The sequence below is a fragment of the Fusarium oxysporum genome, chromosome III (assembly GCF_013085055.1).
Source record: "Fusarium oxysporum Fo47 chromosome III, complete sequence".
Taxonomy (NCBI): Eukaryota; Fungi; Ascomycota; class Sordariomycetes; order Hypocreales; family Nectriaceae; genus Fusarium; species Fusarium oxysporum.
The window spans coordinates 4,970,426-4,992,529 of record NC_072842.1 but is presented as its reverse complement, the minus strand read 5'-3'; the positions used below and the strand labels follow the sequence as shown (position 1 = coordinate 4,992,529).

The window sequence follows — 22,104 nt, the reverse complement described above, 5'->3', positions numbered from 1 at the left end:
CTATGTGTTGACCATTGCTTTTGATTCTAGGCAGGAATGGGGTATTTAAAGCATATTAATTGTCAGTGACTCACAGACGAATGATGTCTCTGATCAGACCCAGCCGGGAGCAGCTGCACTCGTTAGTGGACGCAACAAGTCACGCGTGGTATAGCCTGCATATGATAAACAAGCATGTCAGACCGACTTACATATTAGCCGGGCGCTTCCTGACATCATCTTTCTTTAACCCCGCCTCTAAAGGCGCAACCCTTAGCGATAGCCAATTACTTCATGTTACTCCACCGTGTCCTTATGCAGCAACACTTATTTACACAAATAGGCACTAGCTCTTTGGCGAAAATCTTAACCAGATTTATATATATTAATGTTAGTTCTCTTATGCCTGGATTGACTGGACTAAAGTGGATGACCAATATTTAGTTTACTTGCTTTGATTGGCGGTCACAAAAAAAGAACTCTATCGCCTGTAAGGCGGGGCGTAAAAAAGAGGTCAGTTTTATTGAACTTAATTACCATATTAATGTACACAGACAAAAAGTATAGAAGCTATCTCTTTGAGCGGCATAAGGCTCCGGCAGGTCACTCGCCCCACATTGCTTACTAACAACACTAGTACCTGCGGGGTACGTGAAGTTCTCGTCAGACAGCTTCTTCATTCAACACAGCCAAAATCATCAAAATCCTCATATAAATTGACCCTAACGCGTCTTAACCAAAACGATGAGCTCCCAAGAGATACCTGATTATATAGATGATCACAGCTTTGATACCCCGCCTTTGAGGGCGGCTGATGACCCCACCGGCGTGCCTAATTTTCCGCCCGAAGAGGGCTGCGGTGATGATTTTCAACCTTTTAACCTAGAATATCGTGATTTCAAGATCAGCCCTCTACCCAAGGAACCACTTGAATTATTCCAGCTTTTCGTACCTATTTCCCTTGTACAGTCATGGATTAAATACACCAACAGCTGGGTCACTCACTTACTTGAAAATGGCATTATTGACAACTGGAATACCCCCCTTTCCAAACAGTCCCGCATTCTCAAGTGGGAAGGCATCTCCACCGCAACAGCTTATGTATGGCTTGGGGTCCTTATTTACCTAGGAATTCATAGGGAAATATCGATCAAAGACCATTGGAAGTCCCCTAGCCTAGGAGATCAGCGCCCTCTTCACTCAATCATCAAGTTCATGCCGTTACGGAAGTTCGAGCTGATCACGAGGTATTTCCGCACTTTTGACTACACCAAGCTCGATGTGAGGGATGAGAGCGACCTTCCAAAGACCTTCCAAGCGGCTGAAGAGTGGTCTAATCACATACAAAGCGTGTCTATCGAGCTCTATTCTCCAGGGACTAACCTCACTGTAGATGAGTGTATGATCCCTTTTACAGGCAGATCAAAAGAGACAACAGTCGTCAAGAATAAACCCACGCCCGTGGGGTTCAAAGTCTGGGTTATCGCCCAACAGGGCTTCTTTCTGCAGTGGCTTTGGCACGTGAAGGCATCACCGTACAAGGCTGTTATAGTCGAGCTACCTACACCAACGCCGTACGGCAAGAAGGGAAAGCTACGGACCGAGATTCCTCTCAATAATACACAAAGCGTCGTGGTTCACCTACTAAAAAGGCTGTCAACGCAGACACATCACGTCTTCACGGATAACCTCTTCTCGTCGCCGCAGCTCTTCCGCCTTCTTCGGCAGCTTGGCCACGGTGCCACAGGCACGGCACGCCCTAACTGCGGCATCACCACCGAGATGAAGCATATAAAAGAGACCGGAAAAGCTCCTGACGGCATAGCTTTGCAATATAATGAGGTATATTTGATCCCGACACAAGATAAACAGGTATGGACAGCTTTACCTGTATTTCCCTTACTAATTTATCCTTTTCCTTTCTCCCTAGGTCATCCAAATCGCTTGGAAAGATAGCAGCATCGTGCTCTTCCTTTCAACTGTGCTTAGCGGAGCCCCTCACGAGCGCACACCAAAAAAGAGGAAAAAGCCCGCCAAAAGAGGCACAAAGGCAGAGTCACAGCGCCTGCAGCAGGTCTTCAATGGTGATAGCTTCAAGATAATCCCTATTCCTACTGTTGCCGCTCAGTATAACGATGAAATGAATCACGTTGACCGCGGCGATCAGATACGGTCTTATACAACATATCAGCACCGATTCCGGCGCGGTCCTTGGCAAGCGTTGCTTTGGTCTTTCCTCCTTGAAGTCGCACTTGCGAATAGCTTCATTTTACAGAAGAAAACACGGCAGCCTCGTTGGAAGCCCTATAGCACGCTTAAAGCTTGGAAGGAGTGCATTTATAATGCCATTTTCAACAGATACGCAACTGAAAGTCACATAAGGAAGAGAGGCCGTACAGGAATGGAAGAAGACATCGAGGATACAGAAGCACGGCAAATTCACCTACAAAGAGATATCAATCATGTCCATCGGGGCATACATTCAAGCTGCCTAGCTTGCAAAGGCTTCCGGCAGGGTCAGGCCCGACCCTTTAAAAGGAAGAAGGAAAAAGGAGGTTATCTACAGCCGATATCAGGAAATGAACGAAGGGTGCAGACCGTGTACGGCTGCAAAGTATGTGATGTAGCTATTTGTAACACGGCTGACTGCTGGTACTTCTATCACACGCAAGTTTAGGTGTGTGAGAATGTACTTCATGTAGCGCTCATTTTGATAGGTCCTACACCCCTGTCGTGACCCCGCCGGAGCTTTATGCCGCCTGAAGAGATAGGCGATTTTACGGCAAAACGATGGGGAAATTTGTAGTCGCCTGGGTTGGCACGGATAAAAATTAGACAATGCGGCGGGATTTAGTTCAACCTTTGGACAGTAGGAAGAAAAGAACCCAGCTACAAGATAGCGGCAAGATGACTATAGGGAATGGTCAGAGTTAAATTGATCAGATGGATGTAGATACGCAGGTAGTGGCCGAATCATCGAGAAGTGGTGGTCGTGGAAGGTCGGAAGGACCGAAGGTTCGGCACTATAGGACTTGCGGGAAGGCCGGGCATAATGCAAGGACTTGTCAAGAGGCAATTGTAGTTATTGAGGAAGAGGATAGTAATTAGTTTTAATTGATCTGATAAGTTGTGGTGTTTTTATTACTGATTGAATTGGAAAGGTTAAGATTTTTGGTGGGTGTACTTGTTTAGTCGGGTTATATATTAAATACGTTAATAATTAATTATAGACTATAGGACTAGGTATATAGGCTTATATCTAGCCTATCTAATATAATTATACTTCTTAAGTAATTATATAAAATATAAACTTATTATAAAACCTTTAGTAAGTTTATAAAATAATATAAGATACTAAAGAGTATTAATAAACTTATTAGATTTAGCTCTAAGAGAGCTTAAAGTATTTATAGTAATACTATCCTTAATATATTATCCTTTAAACCCTAGGATTTAATACCTAGCTATAAGGTAGTATTACTTTATATTATAAAAGTAAAGCTAGCTATATAGGTTATAATAAAAGAATAAAGTAGCTAATAAGGAAGTTTTACTATATACTTTTAATTAAAAAATATATAAGGGCTTGTAAAATACTATCCCTTTTTTAGTAAAAGAAGAACTAGCAGGGGTATAAGCTAATAAGCAATAGTAAATTTCCTCTTTTACTAAAAATGGGACAGATAATAGGGATATAGAGGTCTGGGGCCACGAAGATATAACTGCTAACTAGGCTACTAATTACTGGATTTAGTAGGGCTATGCTTAAAGTAATTACCGGTGAGCCTATATGTGAAAAGGCTAAGACTCTAGGAGAAAAGGTCTGCTTAGTTAAAAGGGGATATAATATTACTACACGCATAGTTGCCAAGCTAGTATATACTGCCTAATACTAAATCGCCAATATGGTAGTACTTAATCTTAAATAGAACTACTTAGAAACCTGTTTTTTTTTTTTTTTTTTTTTTTTTTATATATAAAAGTAAAGCCCTATACTATGCCTTACTAGCCCCTAGGCTTAATATATAATTACTATATTAATTATATTAGCTACTATAATAAGCTATTAATTAATTAAATAATAATTAGTTACCTCTATATTTAGCTGCCTTATAAAGAGGGCTGTATTAGTAATAACTATAGATATATTAGGTATTAAATATATTGACTTAGCCTCTGCTTTTTATAAGCTTAAAATATATTAGGATTAACTAGCTCTAAGTATAAAGAATCTTTTCCCTCTTAATAAAAAAACTATTAGAAATCCTACCTTTAGTATATATAATAATATCCTTAATATGATTACTAGTTTACTTCTTATTAATATTAGAGATATTACTTTAATTAGGCTAACTATATTAAAATAATATATACCTTAATAATAAGGTAAAGATATAAAATAGTATTTTTATAATTAAAAATATTATTATTAAATATAAAATATAAATATTTTAGGCTTTTAAGATAAAATACTAAATAATAATACTCTAAGAGTTAAATTTATTAAATTAGTTTATTATTTACCTATCTGCTTTATAAAAGAATAAAGAAAAGTATACTTAAAGATTTAAAATTTATATATAAGATACTATTTAAAGTAATTATAGTAAGGAAATAAAATTATATAGTAAATATTATAAATTTATTTTTATATAAGACCCTTATAATAAAAGTTTTAATTCTACTTAACTTATTTATATTAAGGTAAAACCTTACTTAGAGATTTTATTACTTCCTAATAAGCTTTATAACTTTACCTTAATACTTTTAATTATATAATTAATATAACTTACTTTACTTAATCCTAATTATAGAAGCTATTTATTATATAGCTATTATTTATCTTAACCTACCTTTAGTATAAGGAAGATAATATTAATCCTACTTATATTAATTAATATATTAAATAGAGCTTATAAGATAAAGGCTATATACCCCCCTAAGTAACTTATTAACCTCTAATTAGATATAATATTTTATTACCTAAAGAATAATAATTCCTTTATTTACTTTATTAGGATTTACCTTTTATCTTTTAACTATTTTATATATATAAGTATAACCCAGGCTAATAATATAAAAGATATCTAATTATAATATATAGCTAATATTAACCTATGAAGGGTCTATCCTTTGTATTTCCTCTCTCTTATCTATAGGAACTACTATAAGTAGTAAACTAATTAGATTAGCAAAATATAAAACTAACTTATAGTAATAAAGATAGTAATAAAGATAGTATATCTAAAGTAGAAGGCAGATTACCTATAGTTATATTAATTATAATCCTTATTAACTATTAAGACTCTTCTTAATTAACTTTATATAACTAATCTTAAGTTATATTATAGTTATATTATTATATTTTATATATTTAGATTTAAGTATTATTACTTAAAGATTATTAATAATAGGAGAATAATAAAGAAATCTTAGATTAACTTCTCTATCTCCTTATTAAAGCTTAGAGCTAAAAGGCAGCTTTAATAATATCCTAAAATGATTTACTTCTTTATTAGATTATATATCTAAACTTTAATAAAGACTCTTTAGTTAGATTAATATAATATATATTATATTTTAGATTATAGTTTTAATTAAGGGCTATTAACTTAATACTATTAAATTTCTTTAGTTATCTAATTTAATAACTTAAAAGGATAATATAGTTAATTAAGCTATTATAAAGCTATAAGCTAATAATAATAAAATAATTAAGGGCGTTATAATACTAATATTACTATTCTTACCTTCTATATTTATTATTATAAGTAATTTAAGGTTATTCTTATTTATTATACTTTATTCTAAATATTATCTTAAAACTATACATATTAAAAGAAGTTAAATACTATAAATAATAAATCTCTTTAACTTTCAGGGAGATACTAATTAGTATATTTATATTAGTATTTTAGTTATTCTTATATTTCTTATTATCTGCTACTTATAGTTCTATATTTAGATTTTTTAATAATATAATAATACCTGCTAGGCATATTTTGCAATATATAATTTAGGCTTTGTTTTAAAGATTATAGCCCTATAGCATTTATAGGAAGTTAAGTAGCTTATTAACTAGCAGATTAAAATAACCTTTACTAATAAGGTTAGTCTATCTAAATGTTTTTTATATGTAATTTAAGTTAAATCAGCAGAGAATTAGGTTGCAAGATTAATAAATTCATATTTTATATCTTTAGCATAAGCCTAGTTGCTGATTAGCGCTTGGGGTTAGCCTGCGCCAATTTAGGGCAAGGGGTATGCAGCATAGAGTAGCTCATGAGTAGGAATATAAACAGAAGGTCGGGAGATTTGATTAATATATCTCTCCCTTCGGAAAGCGATGCCTTTACGTGCCCTGGGAGGTTATACCAAAGACTCTGCACATGCTCCATCTTGACGCCTCTTATAGGTTAACAACCCCCACCTTTTGAGATGAGTCCTGCATGTCTTTTCCCTATAAATCCGTTTTAGCTCAGGGTTTGTGGCAATTATAATAGAGCGAGTACCTACGTAGAAATAATGCGGTACTCCTGCCGAAGGATGGACTTCAGGTGCTTCAAATCTGACACCCGATTAAGCTAGGCATGTGTGGTCGCAGGCCTTAGTTGTTCTCACGAACCATCGCTCAAAGCTGCAGTGTATGTGACCAAACCAGCAGACATGGTAAGCGTTGGGACTTTGGCGAAACTTCTAACAGATTCAAAATAGAAGAGGTAAGGTAGCGAGAAAGAAGACATGAAGATCCATCTCCCGCCGCGAACACGTGTCATCTAATTACATCGGCTAGCCTTAGTAGAGGCTATGCTAAAAGATATTGAACAAGCAAATAAGATACTAAGCCGGCGCCGAAGGGCAAAAAGGACTACACTACAGAAAGGAGGAGCCATGGCAGTACAGGAAGCAACAGAAGTAATTAATCAGATAGATATTGATATGCAGGTAGTTGCAGAATCGTCGAGAAGTGGTAGTCAAGGAAGGTCAGCGCAACCGAGTAATCGGCATTGTGGTATATGCGGCAAGGCCGGGCATAATGTAAGGACCTGTCGGGTAATAATTGAGATATCTGGGGAAGAGTATAACGAGTAGTGTTAATTGATTAGATGGGTTTATGGTGGTTCTAGAGCGATTTAAAGTCTAATGGTTAAGAATTTTGGTCGGCATGCTTGTCCGGTCGGCATACTTACCAAACACGTTAGCGATACAATTTTCTCTTATATGAATTAAATGTCGGCTGGTCAACTGACCTTTTTAATATATAATAGGGATGTAGTGTCTTGTTTGCTCCCGTAATTTGCAGTGTACTGTAAGGTCAAGAGTGAGACTTCTAAGCTCTGTAATCGCGGAAAAGATATATGTGACAGAAATCAACAACAGCACATGCACCAAAGTGCGTAAGATTAAACAAGAGATTATAGTAAAAACGGATCCGATTTCGACTCATGTCTGTCAATACCAGTAAACGTGCCGGTTGTAGAAGCAGCATCGCTATCACTGTCGCTCTCCTCACTGCCATCAAGCGGAACGGTGTCCAGGTTATTCCCAAAGGATAGATATGCCGAGGCAATGCGAGACCCAGCCTTGAGCTCTCGACCTAGTGAGATCGATAGTCCGATGTCGCCTAAGTAATGGAACATAGACGGCTTCTTTCTCTTCCTAGTCTGTTTTAACAGGTCGGATAGAAGAATGTCTGGTGGACGCTGAGTTTGTGTCTTATCAGGGATAATCTGACAGAAAAGTAGTGATTTAGGCTTGCATTTTGACTCAAGTAGTACTGTACAACCAAGAAATACGGTGACAAAAACAACGGAAGACGAAGCGGCGGGTATGTTGTCGAATACTTCTACCCCAAGTCGAATAAGGGCTCCACGGGCGCCTTCATCAGATTTGTGTTGCAGTGCGCTGGATGGCAAGAGTATCAGAGAACTCGTCTCTCTAAGAAACGCTTCTTTTGGGAATGTCTGAATGCCTTCGAAGCGGCGCCGGTCCTCGAAAGTGATAAGAAAATGGCTCTCGGATGGGGTCTGATATGGGTTTATAAGTTCAGGGTTCAGACTCAAGGTGACCCTAGACCGGATGTACATCTGCTTTTTGCTACCCCTCCAGGCTCGAGGGAGCGAGATGGGTTCTGGGGGGAAGGGAACCCTTTCTAATATGCCGTTACTGGATGAATCGGCAAGCGGGATGGCACATGAGCGCCATGATCCCTGCGACTCAAGCCGAGCATTTAGACCACCGAGGTCAAATGACCAGGCTTGTAAGGTTGGGAGCTTTATATTGAGGCCAGCGTTAGTAGTGGTGTATGAACATACTTCGCCCTCTAGGCTGGGACATTCCACATATTTGGCGGAAAACTCAAATGCCGCCGGGCAGGGCGCGAGGATGCTTGTCCAGCCAGTGGGGATCACAGAGTCAATCCAAGTCCAGCAGAACAGGGTCTGGTCATTTGAGACTCGAATTAACTCTTCTTGCAGCCGAGTGAAGGCCTTTCCGCCCTCACCATAAAGCAGAGGCATGTTGATATCAAATACCCCAAGCATGCAGTAGCCCAGATCCTCAACACGCTTGGTGGTCCTTCGCGACAACCAAGACATTCTCTTGGCAATGCTAGCAGATGATATGGGCCTTTCCATGGTCAGGTAGGGCATGTCAATCCCGGTAATCGCCGAGACCTCGTTTGCCAGTGACCTTTTCGTGCCGAGTTTTGTCCAATGGCAAGAATAAAACCACAGTTTCCTGGGGGCCAGTAGCTCCTGTAGTGTCCAACCCCGGGTGAACCATCGACTGTTGCGAAGCTCTTCCGGCTGGTACCCCAAGTTGTCTTCATTTAGTGAAACATCGGCGAGATAGGCATAGCAGATCTCGGCATCTCGATACCACACGTACATGGAGTTTATAGCTTCCGAGAGCTCAGCAGAGCTAGACTTGTTGATGCAGCAGGAATCAATCCAGATGTAATCCAGATCATGCTTTTGAGCCATGGCACAGGCTTTAATGACCTTGCGATACCCAAGTTTTGTTGCAGCTACCTGAGGATCTTGCCAATCCTGAAAGGTGACCTCGTCACCATCAGCCCCCCATGTATGGGACAGGATGGCATATTTCTTGGAGACTACAGCACCGTAGGACTCTTCAAGCCTTAGTGTTCGACAGTTGATTAGTCGCATAATCTTGATTATGCCTTTGTCGTGTCGTAGCCGTTATTGTCGGGAGGATGAGCGCATCCAGTGTAACTCGATTTTTCTATCCACCGAAGTATCCTTGGGACCGACGGTTTGAATGATAACGCAGGGTGATATGATCCAAAGCTGTAAAATTGAGGTCTTGAGCGTGGCATTAGGGTGTTTTCCAACAACGAGGCAAGCTTTAAACCTTGACTTGGCAAAAGTGCAGATAATCAGGCAGCCCATTGCCCCGCGATTCAGTCAGCGATGGGTTACACGACATACACATCCTCGAATAGGAGAAAGACACGTTACGAGGCTCATACCATCCCATTCATTGGAAAGTATACAGAGTATCAGATCACTAGGCTCTCAAAAGCCTCGACTGTCTGCCAAGTCTCGCTAATCAAGCACAGCTGAATTGTGGCAAAGGCTGTGTCTTTTTCTATTATAACTGGCCTCTCTGCCCATTCTTAGGGATAAGGCAATAAAAAGAAAATAAACTGGTAATGGCCAGAATGTACGGGAACTGTTACAAATATCATAACAGTAGTTCTTTAGAAACCATAGGCTGCTCACAGGTACAACCACAGGCTGCCCAGCATGCATAGTAGAAGTACTAGCTATCTGGCTGCAACTCAGCTACCAGTTTGATAATTGGCCCCACTGCCTCGCTTTAGTCCTACATGTCTTCTACCCCACCCTGCCCTGGCCTCAACCAAGGACAGAGTTAGTAGCTTCCCTGCAGAGGCCCGGGTAGTCGCGGCCTGCTGCTTTGTTATCTGCGGGTTTTGAAAATATGCAGTCACTTCCCTTCAAACCATGCCCGGCGCGGCCATGCAACCAATAATGATATTTCAACGAATCATAATATAACTATTCCATTCCCGTGAGAAGAAAAGAGAGACAACATAGAGAGTACATCTGCACCACACAACATATTGCCATAACGCTGGTTAATGCTTGTCATGTATTACATAAATAACCAGAATCCTTTCTACGATGTTACATGCTCCCTCTTGCGTCTCACCTGTTGGTTCTTGTTACATGTTATTTTCTCGCATACAGATACCCTTCCGCTCTTCCGGTGAGGCTGACATGTTATTTTGGGCTGATGCTGGTTGATCTCTTTATATTTAGGCTAATGACCACCTGCGGCAGAGGGCCCGTCATTAGAGTTAATATTCTTAATTCATCCGCTGCACTAATTAGAGAGTCTCCCGATGGTTTTATTCCCAAGAGCCATCAGCAGGCTTTTGCATCCGAGGTTCGGCTATAATGGACAGATATAGAGATCTCTAGATGGCAAAGGTAGCACAACTAAAAACCCCCTTAGATATTACTTTCTATAAAAGTAGCTTAAAAAGTAGTATAAAAGGCCAGGAAGAACTTAGTCTTAGAAATATAAGATATAAAGTATCTAATTAGATACTTTATTTCTTAATAATAAGCCTTTTTTAGCACTATAAAGCACCTAACCTTAAGAGGCTAAAGTAGGTAAGATATATAAGTAGGTATATAAAGTATAATAATCTTATAATTTTATATTATAACCCTAGCGGTTATATTATATATACCCTATAAAAACTCCATATAAGGCATTAGCTGTAAAAGACCTATTTAACTTATATTAACTAATTAATACTCTTATTATATTAGAATAATAAATATTAAAATAATATATACTAAGAATACTATTTACCAGGAATAATTTATCCCTAAGACTTATTATTCCTTATATAATTACTCTAGTATATAAAATATACTTATTAGCACTTTTATAGAACCTAGCTTATTAGCTATTAATAAAGTATTTTTATATTAATAAGCCTAATATATATTACTTAATTATTAAGAGATATAATACTTTATATTACTTAGTATTATATCTTATATTATCTATAAATATAAACCTAATATAAATTATTTTACCTATTTAAAAACCTAATTATTATATATTAATAGCTCTTATTTAGATTATACTATATAACGCTAAGTAATATTTATATAATAGCACCTACTACTCTAAGCTGCCCTTTAACTATAGGATATGCCTTATATATTACCCCCCCTAAGGAACCTTAACCCCTTGCAGAAGAACTATAGGAGGTCCTAATAGAGATAGATAAGGAAGGAGAAATAGAGAGTCTTCCTATCTATCTAAACTCTTATAAGGATAAAGTTAAGAAACTTAAGAAAAGGCTTTATAACCTAGGAGAATAATATAATTCCCTCCTAGATAATACTAAAAATGATACTAAGATTATATAAAATAGGATTAAGGCCTTAAAGAAGAAGGTAGTTAATCTTACTAAGATTATAAAGTTACTTAGAAGAATAGCTAAGAATAATTAGAAGCTATATAAAGAATATATTAAATATATTATAGCTCTTACTACTATTAAAAAAAACCCTAGAGAAATCCTTAGACCTTATTAGCCTGATTTATTTAATAGTAATACTAATAAACTAAAAGGATTCCTTATTAGCCTCTAGAGTTACTAAATATACTATTTAATTTAGTTTATAACTAAAGAACTAAGAGTATAATATAATATAGGATTCCTTAAAGATAAGGCACTATAAATAATAAAACCTATTATTTATAATTATATTAATAACCTACCTAATAAATAATAATAAGTAATTAAATATATTTATAAAAAATATAAATATTTTAAGTTTAAATTTAAAAATTCTTTTAGAATTATAAATAAAAAATAAATAATAGAAATAAAGATTTAATAACTTAAGTAAAGAGAATTTACTATAGACTACTTTATTAAATATTATTACTAAATAGTAAAGCTAAATTAAGGCAAAAAAGCCTATATAATATAAGTATACCTAGGACTTAAGTCTAAAGTAAAAGATATTATAGTAAATATTAGACCTAAGCTAAAGAACTTAAATAAACTTACTAGTATTACTATAGAAATTAATAATTAATAATATAAATAATATAAAGAAAAATAAGTAAAGAAGTATAGAGGATTATATAACCCCTAATAAAATACTAAATAGTAAAATACTAACTAAGGAAGGAAAAAATATATTAATATATAATATAATATTAAATTAGGACCTATAGTGCTTAGTATAATATAATAAAACTATAATAAGAAACCTTATAATATATCTAAGGTTAAATACTATAATTATAATAAGTTTAAATATATTACTAATATATATTTAAAACCTAAGAAACCTAGAGACCCTAATTAAGGTAAATATATATTAGGAGTAACTAATAAATAAGAACTATAGATAGCTATATAAACCTAAATACTAGGAATAATATAAAGCCTATATTATATAATAGCCCTATATAAAAACTATATATTAATATATAATTAGTATTTATACCTAGATAGCTCTATTAGGGAGCTATAAGATAAATTTCTAGTAGAAGAAGATACTAAGTTAGGAAATACTCCTAGAATTCTATTATTATATTAAAAGAAGATAAATAAATATTATAAGAAGAAGTAAGAAGACCTAGACTATTAATAAGATTAGGCAGAAAAATACTATACTAATTACCTAGAAAAGAAAGAAAAAAAACACTAGAAATAAGAAAAGGCAGAAAAAGAATTTTAATAATAATATATAAAAGGAAAGATTAAAATAACTAAAACCTTAGGCATAATAAGGAAATAAAGACTTTTAAAATAAGAAACTAAGAAATACCTAAAAGATCTATAAGAGGAAGAAGCTACCCCTAATAAGGGTAAGTAACCTAAAGTACTCTAATAAGTAAATAATATCTTAGTTAGAATTACCTTATAAGATACTAAGTAGGTATTCTAGAAGGTATAAAAAGTAGGAGTAAGGGCTTATATTTATTACTATTAATAATCCTATTATATAGGATATAGAGGAGGAGTAATATAAGAAATTATATAATACCTCTATAAGTAAGATAAATACCTAGAATAGAAATAATAATAAGCCTATAAATAACTATTTAATAAAATAGGCAGCAGGATATAAATTTTACTAGAAGATAAATATATATAAGAAGCTAGAAAACACAGAGAAACTAATAAGCTTATACCCTTAAATATTTATACCTATTATATAAATAATACTATAAATCTATACTATAAGAAACCTAAGTTTAATACTAAGGATAATATAAGAATATTTCTTATATACTTAAAATATAAAGAATTATTATAGCTCTTATATAAATATTATTAATATAAAGAATATAGATAAAATAAGAAAGATAATAACTACTTCTCTTTAATAATTCCTAATATATTAAATAATAAGCCCTATTTAGTAATTAAAATAAAGGGATACCTAATATACCTATAATATAAGAATCTTAGAGTAATAAAATTATAATTTTATATATTATATTACTATAAGATCTAGAAAAATAAGAATCTCTATAAAGGAATTAAGTATATAATACTAAAAAATATAGAAGTTAAATAAGAACTTAAAGCCTTAACCTTAAAAGAATATATAAAATAAGAATATACCCTTAAATCTATTAACCTTAGTAAAGGATTTAATTAGGTTTTAATTAATAATATTAGTTTAGAAGATATAATATTAAATAATAAACTAAAAACTATAAATAAATTCTTTAAGAAACCTTATAATACTAAAGGAAAGCTTATAAATAAATAAAAGAAAGTATAATAATAATAATATAAATATAAGTTAAAACTTATAAAGAAATAATAAGAACTAAGTAAAATAAATTATATTAAAGGATATATAAATTTAAAAAAATACTACTAATTATATCTTAAAAATATTAAAGTATTTTATAATAGATAAATAATAAAATCTAAAAGATATAAAATATACTTAAAGATACCTAAAGAATAATATAAAGAATTAGAAATATACTTTTAATAATAACTATTTAATAATAAATTTATTAGTAATTATACTAATAATAAAAAATATATAAATAGTAATTATAAATAAACTTATAAAAATGCCTTAGGAAAAGAAATATACTTCTTATAATAATAAAGCTATATATTATAACCCTAGCGGTTATATTATATATACCCCATAAAAAACTTATATAAGGCATTAGCCCCTTAACGGCTATAGACCAATTAGAGATAAATTACCTTGCAGATAGGATTACAATACTCTAGGAGCTACTGTAATCTAGGATTACTATAATCCTACTGCCTTAATAATCCCCTTAAATTACCTTTAGTATATAAATTATATTTATTTACACTTTTATAGATTCTAGCTTACTAGCTATTAATAAAACTTCTTTATATTAATTAAGCTTAATATATATTAAATCTACTATTAAGAGACGTAATACTTTAATAAGCTTAGTATTATGCCCTATATAATCTGCTAATAATAAACCTAGCATAGCTTAGTTTATCTATAATTAGAAACTAACCGTTATATGTTAATAACTCTTATTTAGACCATACTATATAATACTAAGCAATATAAACGCAATATCTGCAAATATTAACCCTAACCAGCAGCAGGATACACCTGCCTAATAAGCTATACCTGCTTACCTGGCAGCACTGGCTTAGCAGGCCTAAACCGCACCTATAAACCTACCGGGACCTATGGCCTAGCCAGTAACTATACCTACCAACAGGCCCCCTATGGACTAGGATATAGCAGATACAGATAATACATCCCAAGACTCTAATAACTTAGAAGTTAAATAACTTCGCAAGCAGCTTAGGAATATCACTAACAAGATAAATAAAATATATTAATTACTAAATAAATTCACTACCTTACAGTAACAATAGAATTAAAGCATAAAAAACACCTAACAGGAAATATATAACTTAGCTTTAGCCGCCTAAGACGGCAAAGATCCTAGCAAAATCCTTAAGCCTAACCCGCCTAAGCTTTTTAATAAAACACCTAGCAAGTTACCTATATTCCTCACTTAAGGATAAGCATTTATTACCTATTACCCTAACCAATTCTAGAATAATTCCGCCTAAGTCATATATATAGCAGGAAGGCTTATTAAAACCGCCGCTTAATAGTTCCAGCCTATTATAAATAACAATACTTAGAACCTATTTTACTTAGTCTAACCCTAAACTACTATAATCTTTAGGCAGAAGGGATATAAAGAATTTAAAGAAGCCTTATAAATAGCCTTTAGTATTATTAATAAAAAAGGATAAGCTAAAAGAAAAATCAAGACACTTAAATAGACTACTTCAGCATCTATAATTAAAGTAAAGTTCTTATAACTAGCTAGCAAACTACTATAGGATTAAGATATCCTTATATCCCTATAGTTTAACGTCCTAAAAGAACCAGTATAGGCCAAACTATAAAAGGAAGAGAGACTAAAAACTCTAGTTAAATACATTAATATAGCAGTTAGGATTAATAATTAATAATTTGCATAGAAAACTTATTACTTATAAGGAAATAAGGGATAATAAGATAATAAACCCTAATACTATACTAATTAAGGAAGAACTTAACAAACTAACACATCCTACGGCACTAAAGCAGGACTAATAGCTATCAAAATAACTAAACGAAATAAGTCCAAAATTACTTACTATAACTATAGCAAGAAAGAACACTATAAATAAGAATATAAGAATCCCGCCAAAACTAACCAAAAATATAAACCTATTCTAGAAGGTAAGAAAATCAATATAATTAAGAAAAACAATAAACTGCAAATAGCAACTAAAACTATTAACATAACTAGATCAGGATACAATCTATCTAATCCCAGACTAACAGCTAATATATAAGAACTATTCCTTAGTAAAAAAAAAAACCCTTAAGAAATATTATCCTGGAATAAAACTAAAACAATAACCTATTCTAGGATATATAGCCCTAACTATAGAAGTTCTATATTCCTAAAGTAAGAAAGAAAAAAAGGAAAAATAACTACAAGCCAAAAAGGATAAGATAATTAAGTTAGAATAAGTACTAATACCTAAATACTATAAATAACTTACCAAAGGAAAATCCATTTTTATAATTAAAAAGGGAAAAGAAATTACCCCTAATATAAATAATAAGCCTAGTACTAAGAAAGTTAACTAGGAAATTAATAGCATTCCTATTAAAATTACCTTATGATAGTTAAATTAATATATTAATAATCCTAATTACTTAGAATCTTATAGAGTCTAAAAAGAATCCAATGCTAGAAAACTCTAGAGCAAAGATAAAAAGATAATCTAAAACACCCCTATTATACCATAGTATAATAAATTTAATTAGCGCTTCTAGACTAATAAATATTAGAAGTATATAAAACTCGCTAGAGAATAAGTAATTACAGAACAAGATGATAGCATCTATATCTAAGTTTACATAAAGGAAGTAATAGAAGATCCTATTACACTAGAAAAACGCATATAAGCTAAAAGGGACCTAAGGAGGTACCTAACTTACCTAAACTATAAATAAATATCTTAGATATCATATATATAATACCATTACTTATAATACTAGCAAAATAAGATAGTAAATAACTATTTCCTAATATAAGTCTTAGAATATTAAGAATAAAAGCCTTACCTAATTATTAATATAATTAGGTATAAAGTTATAAAGAGATATAAAGGATCTTAAGTAGTAAAACTAGAAGCTTATATAAAAACATAAGAACAAGCTCTAGCGCATATTTAAAACTCCTAATATATTATATAATAGAGATAGAAAGTATAATAGGAAATTAAGATTACTAAAGATAAAGTACTTAACTAAGAACTTAGTTAAATTAACTAAGATATTACCTAATAGGAAGAAGAAATATCCTAAGATAAATAAGATATTATCTAACAGCTAGATAAACAGCAGTTATAAGACTAATTAGTATAAACTAAGGAGGAAAAAGGAAGACCCCTTATTAAAAAAGAAAAAGCAGATATTATCCTAGACTATAAAGTAAAAAAGATAAAAGCCGCTTACTAAGAAAAACTAGCCACCTAGAATAAATATCCTAATAATATTAACTGCACTAGGAGTAAATACAGCATAAATTACCTATAGGGAAAAGGTATATACTATCTATAACAGAGTAATAAATAGGTAAGAAATTAGAGGCTAAACTACCTAAGAAAGCTCTAAAAATAGCAATAAAAGGATACTAATAAACCTGCCTAGAACTAAAAGTTAGAATTAAGGGTAAGTAGCTAAGTGCACTTATAAATAGCAGAGCTAATATAAACTTTATTTCCCCTATAATAGTTAATAAGTTAAGGCTACTATAAAGAGATAAGGATAATCCGTATATAATATATAACAGATAAGGAGAAACCTATCTCTATAAAAATAGAAATATTACCAGAGAGATTAATTACCTTAAGGTATTTATTAACAGAAAGAATTAAGGTATTAACTTTAATATTATCCTAGTATAGAAATATAACCTAATACTTAGATACCTATAGCTATTATGCTATAACTTATAATTTAACTAGAGAACTAGCCAGGTAAACTATAAAGATTACCCTTTAGATAATAAAAGCAATTTAGGCTATAATATGAGATCTTAAACTTCAACTAAAGAGAGCAGCAAAGATAGAAGTAATAAAGTATTGCCTATTCTAAAAGGAATATAACATAAATACCATAAAGGCAAGGTTAAATGCATCAGATAAATAATTATAACTCTTAAAGGATAGTTTAAATAACTAGACTAAGATATTAAATAAATAAAATAGATTACTGCAAAAGAATCTGATAAATAACTTAAGAATATACTACCGGAGTATTATATCTATAAGAAGTTATTTTAGGAGGAACTAAATATAAAGTTACCTTAATATATAGATTATAATATTAAAATTATACTAAAGGATAGAAAGAACCTAAAATTCTTCCCTATCTATAATCTATCTTAAGATAAGCTAGAAATACTTAGAGAATAAATAAATAATATGCTATAGAAAGGATATATTAGACTATTAAAATCCTTAGCAGGATATCTGGTTATATTTATACTAAAACCTAATTTAAATAAACTTAGACTTATAGTAGATTATTAATAACTTAATGAGATTACAGAGAAAGATAGGATACTATTACTGCTTATTACTAAACTTAAAGACTGCCTATTTAATAAGAAATAATTCACAGCTCTTAATCTTAAATCCGCCTATAACCTTATTTAAATCAAAGAAGGCAATAAATAGAAAATAGCCTTCTAAATAAAATATAGACTATTTAAATATTTAGTTATACCCTTTAGATTAACTAATGCACCTATAGTATTCTAATGCATAATTATAAATATACTTCGAGAGTACCTTAATATCTTTATAGTTTACTACCTAGATAATATCCTTATCTTCTCTAATATAGAAGAAAAGCATATAAAACACATCTATAAGGTTCTAAAAGCACTATAAGACGCCAATATGCTTATTAAACCTACTAAAAGTCACTTTTATTAGTCTTAAGTAACATACTTAGGATATAAAATCTCGCATAATAAAATCAGGATAGATAGATAAAAGATTATAGTAGTTACTAAATAGAAAGTTCTAATATTAGTAAAAAAAACCTAATCCTTTTTAGGATTTACTAACTACTACTAATAATTTATTAAGGATTTTAGTAAAACTGCTATCTTACTTATAGAAATTACTAAAAAAGATAAATAATTCTAATAAAATAATAAGGCATAAGAAGCTTTTAAGAAGCTTAAAATAGCAATTACTAGCAAACCTATTCTAGTTATATTTAACCTAGACCGGTAAGTTAAACTTAAAACCAATGCTTCTGACTTTGCCTTAGGAGGATAAATAGGATAATAAGATAATAATAATATATTATACCTTATTACTTTCTATTCTTATAAAATATATAGAGCAGAAATTAACTACCCTATTTATAATAAAGAATTCCTAGCTATTATTAACTGCTTTAAGGAATTTAGGTATTACCTTAGAGGAAGTAAATACCTAGTAAAAGTTTTTACTAATTATAAGAATATAACTTACTTTATAATAATATAAGAGCTAAACTAATAATAACTATACTATGCCAAATACCTATATAAATTCGACTTTACTATAGCATACTGCAAAGGAACTAATAATAGATGCATAGATACTATTAGTCAATGACCTGATTTTAATATAGGAATTATTAAAACCAAAAAATAACTCTTAGAAACTAACTTAAGAGGAGAATATTAGTTTATATAACCTATTAAAACTATCGCCATAACCTACAAAGGAATAACAGAGGAAGAGAAATAGTACTATATTAGATTTAAGAAGTATATCTCTATATAATAACTAAAAGAATACTATTAAGATATATATAAGAAACCCAAAGAAGCCAGCATAAACTATCTCTCTTAGTATTTCAAATTAGGAAGAGATAAATAAATTAAATAAATTATAGATAAATACCTAATCTGCAAATAAAAACCACAGGGATAAAGATACCTAATATAATCCCTTATAGACCAAAATAAGTAAGAAAGAGTAGAATAAGAATGTATTTATAAAATCTATGCATACCTATTATATAAATACCAAGGAGTTATAAAAACAATAAAACAACTTTAAGAACTAGGCTACTACTATTTTAAAAAGGGATAAATTAAAAAGGTTATAAAATAATATAATTTATATATAAAAACAAAGGCATAAAGATATAAACCTTATAGATAACTATAACCCTTACTAGTAGTATAATAACCTTAGGACTTAATTATAATAGACTTTATAACTAAACTACCTTTATTAGAAGAACCCTTAACTAGAATCTTCTATAATAGTATTATAGTTATTATTAACCGACTTATAAAATTCTCTTACTACTTACCCTATAGAGAATTAATAGATACAGAAGAACTTTCTTATGTTTTTTACTAATACGTTATTAATATATATAGGTTACCTAGGGAAATCCTTTTAGATAGAGGACCTATATTTGCAGTAATATTTTAGTAATTACTTATAGTATAACTTAGACTAAATTACTAACTTATAATAGTATTTTAACTATAAGTTAATAGATAAACTAAATAAATAAACTAAGTACTTAAATAGTACTTATAGTATTATATTAACTATAAATAAAATAATTAGGTTAAGAAACTACTAATAGCCTAATTCACCTATAATATTATATATAATAAAAATATAAAGCTTATACTAGCTTATGCCAATTTTAGATTTATATTAAATATATATTATAATATATAATAAGAAAAATTAATTAATCTAGCTGCTATACTTAAAAGTAATAACCTTAAAAACCTATATAAAGAAATAAAAATAGAACTTAAATGTATTAGAAAATATATAAAAAACTACTATAACCTAAAACAGTTAAAGGGACTAACCTTTTCGGAGGGAAATATAATCTACCTAGCTATAAAAAACATTAAAACAGATTAACTAACTTACAAATTAGATTATAAATTTATTAAACCTTATAAAGTATTATAGAAAGTTTTAGAAAATAACTATAAATTAGACTTACTATTAAAGGTTAGGCTCTATCTAGTCTTTCACGTTTTATTACTTAAGTCAGCAGCAGATATAATATAAGTTAAAATAAATAATAAACCATAAGAAATCTTAGGACTAAAAGTCTATAAAGCAGAAGCCATTAAGAAAACCTATATAAATAATAGCCAGAGAGAATACCTTATAAAATAAAAAAACTACCTAGAAAGCAAAAATATATAAGAACCTCTAAAATACCTTATTAATGCCTAATAACTCCTAAAGAACTTTCACTAATAGCATTAAAAGATAAGAGATTAAAGTTAAAATCCCCTAGACTAAGAGAATCCTAGTTAATACCCTTAGGATTTAAAGACTAAAGCTTTTTAGAAGCTTTATTTTTATAATAACTTAACTCTTTAGCTAGCCTATCCTCTCCTTTAAGACCCTAAATACTATAACAAAATTTAGACGCATAACACTCCTTTACCTTATTTTTAATTTTATAAATATAAGATAAATAACTAGCAGCCATAGCCATATGCGCCTATAACATAGCTAACTCTTTATAAAGTTTCAGAAGATCCTTACTGGCCTCCTTTTTATCCTTATCCAACTTCTTCTCTTAAGAAATCAGCTTCTTAACTAGAACTATTAGCAACCTAATAAGCAGAAAGAAGAAAATAATACATAAGAAGACATAACCTAAGTACTATTATAAGATTGCCCCTAATAAACATACTTGCTATAACAGGAAGAATCTGCTATTATTAAGCACTCCTTCTAATACTTAAAATAATAGAAACATAGCATATTAGCAAGCTTATATAATAGCTTAATACTCTTAGCTAAAAATTTGCACTCTTTAGTTTTTCGGTTAGTAGATTTAGAAATATAACTAGATATCTTATTAGCAGTATATACTAATAAAAAATATTTAGGGATATAAGTTAGAACTAACCAGGGAAAAAATAGACTAGGCCTACTTTAAGGTCTTAAGGATAAAACCTAACAGAGGGGAGAGATTATATTATAACCCTAGCGGTTATATTATATATACCCTATAAAAAACTTATATAAGGTATTAGCCCCTTAATGGCTATAAACTAATCAGAGATAAATCACCTTGCAGATAGGATTATAACGCTCTAGGAGTTACTATAATCTAGGATCACTATAATCCTACTACCTTAATAATCCCCTTAAATTACCTTTAGTATATAAATTATATTTATTTGCACTTTTATAGATTCTAGCTTACTAGCTATTAATAAAACTTCTTTATATTAATTAAGCTTAATATGCATTAAATCTACCATTAAGAGATATAACACTTTAATAAGCTTAGCATCATGCCCTATGTAATCTGCCAATAATAAACCTAGCATGGCTTAGTTTATCCACAGTTAGAAACCAACCATCACACTATAGGAAAGTATTAAATAAGAATAAATAAGACCTATACTTATAAGTACTTTAAGAGCTATATAAGATAATAAACTTAATTACTTAATATTATAAGCTTAAATTAAGGG

At 31.1% G+C, this 22,104-nt stretch overlaps 1 protein-coding gene across 1 annotated transcript; it reads right to left on the bottom strand.

Annotated features, from left to right (window-relative positions):
• Positions 1 to 8,246: 8,246 nt before the first annotated feature.
• On the bottom strand, positions 8,247 to 9,149 carry FOBCDRAFT_119761 (heterokaryon incompatibility protein-domain-containing protein; the record flags this gene model as incomplete). The annotated part of the gene is made up of 1 exon (XM_054704029.2): positions 8,247 to 9,149. A coding segment is annotated over one exon (903 nt), but the record flags the coding sequence as incomplete, so codon positions are not given.
• Positions 9,150 to 22,104: the final 12,955 nt, after the last annotated feature.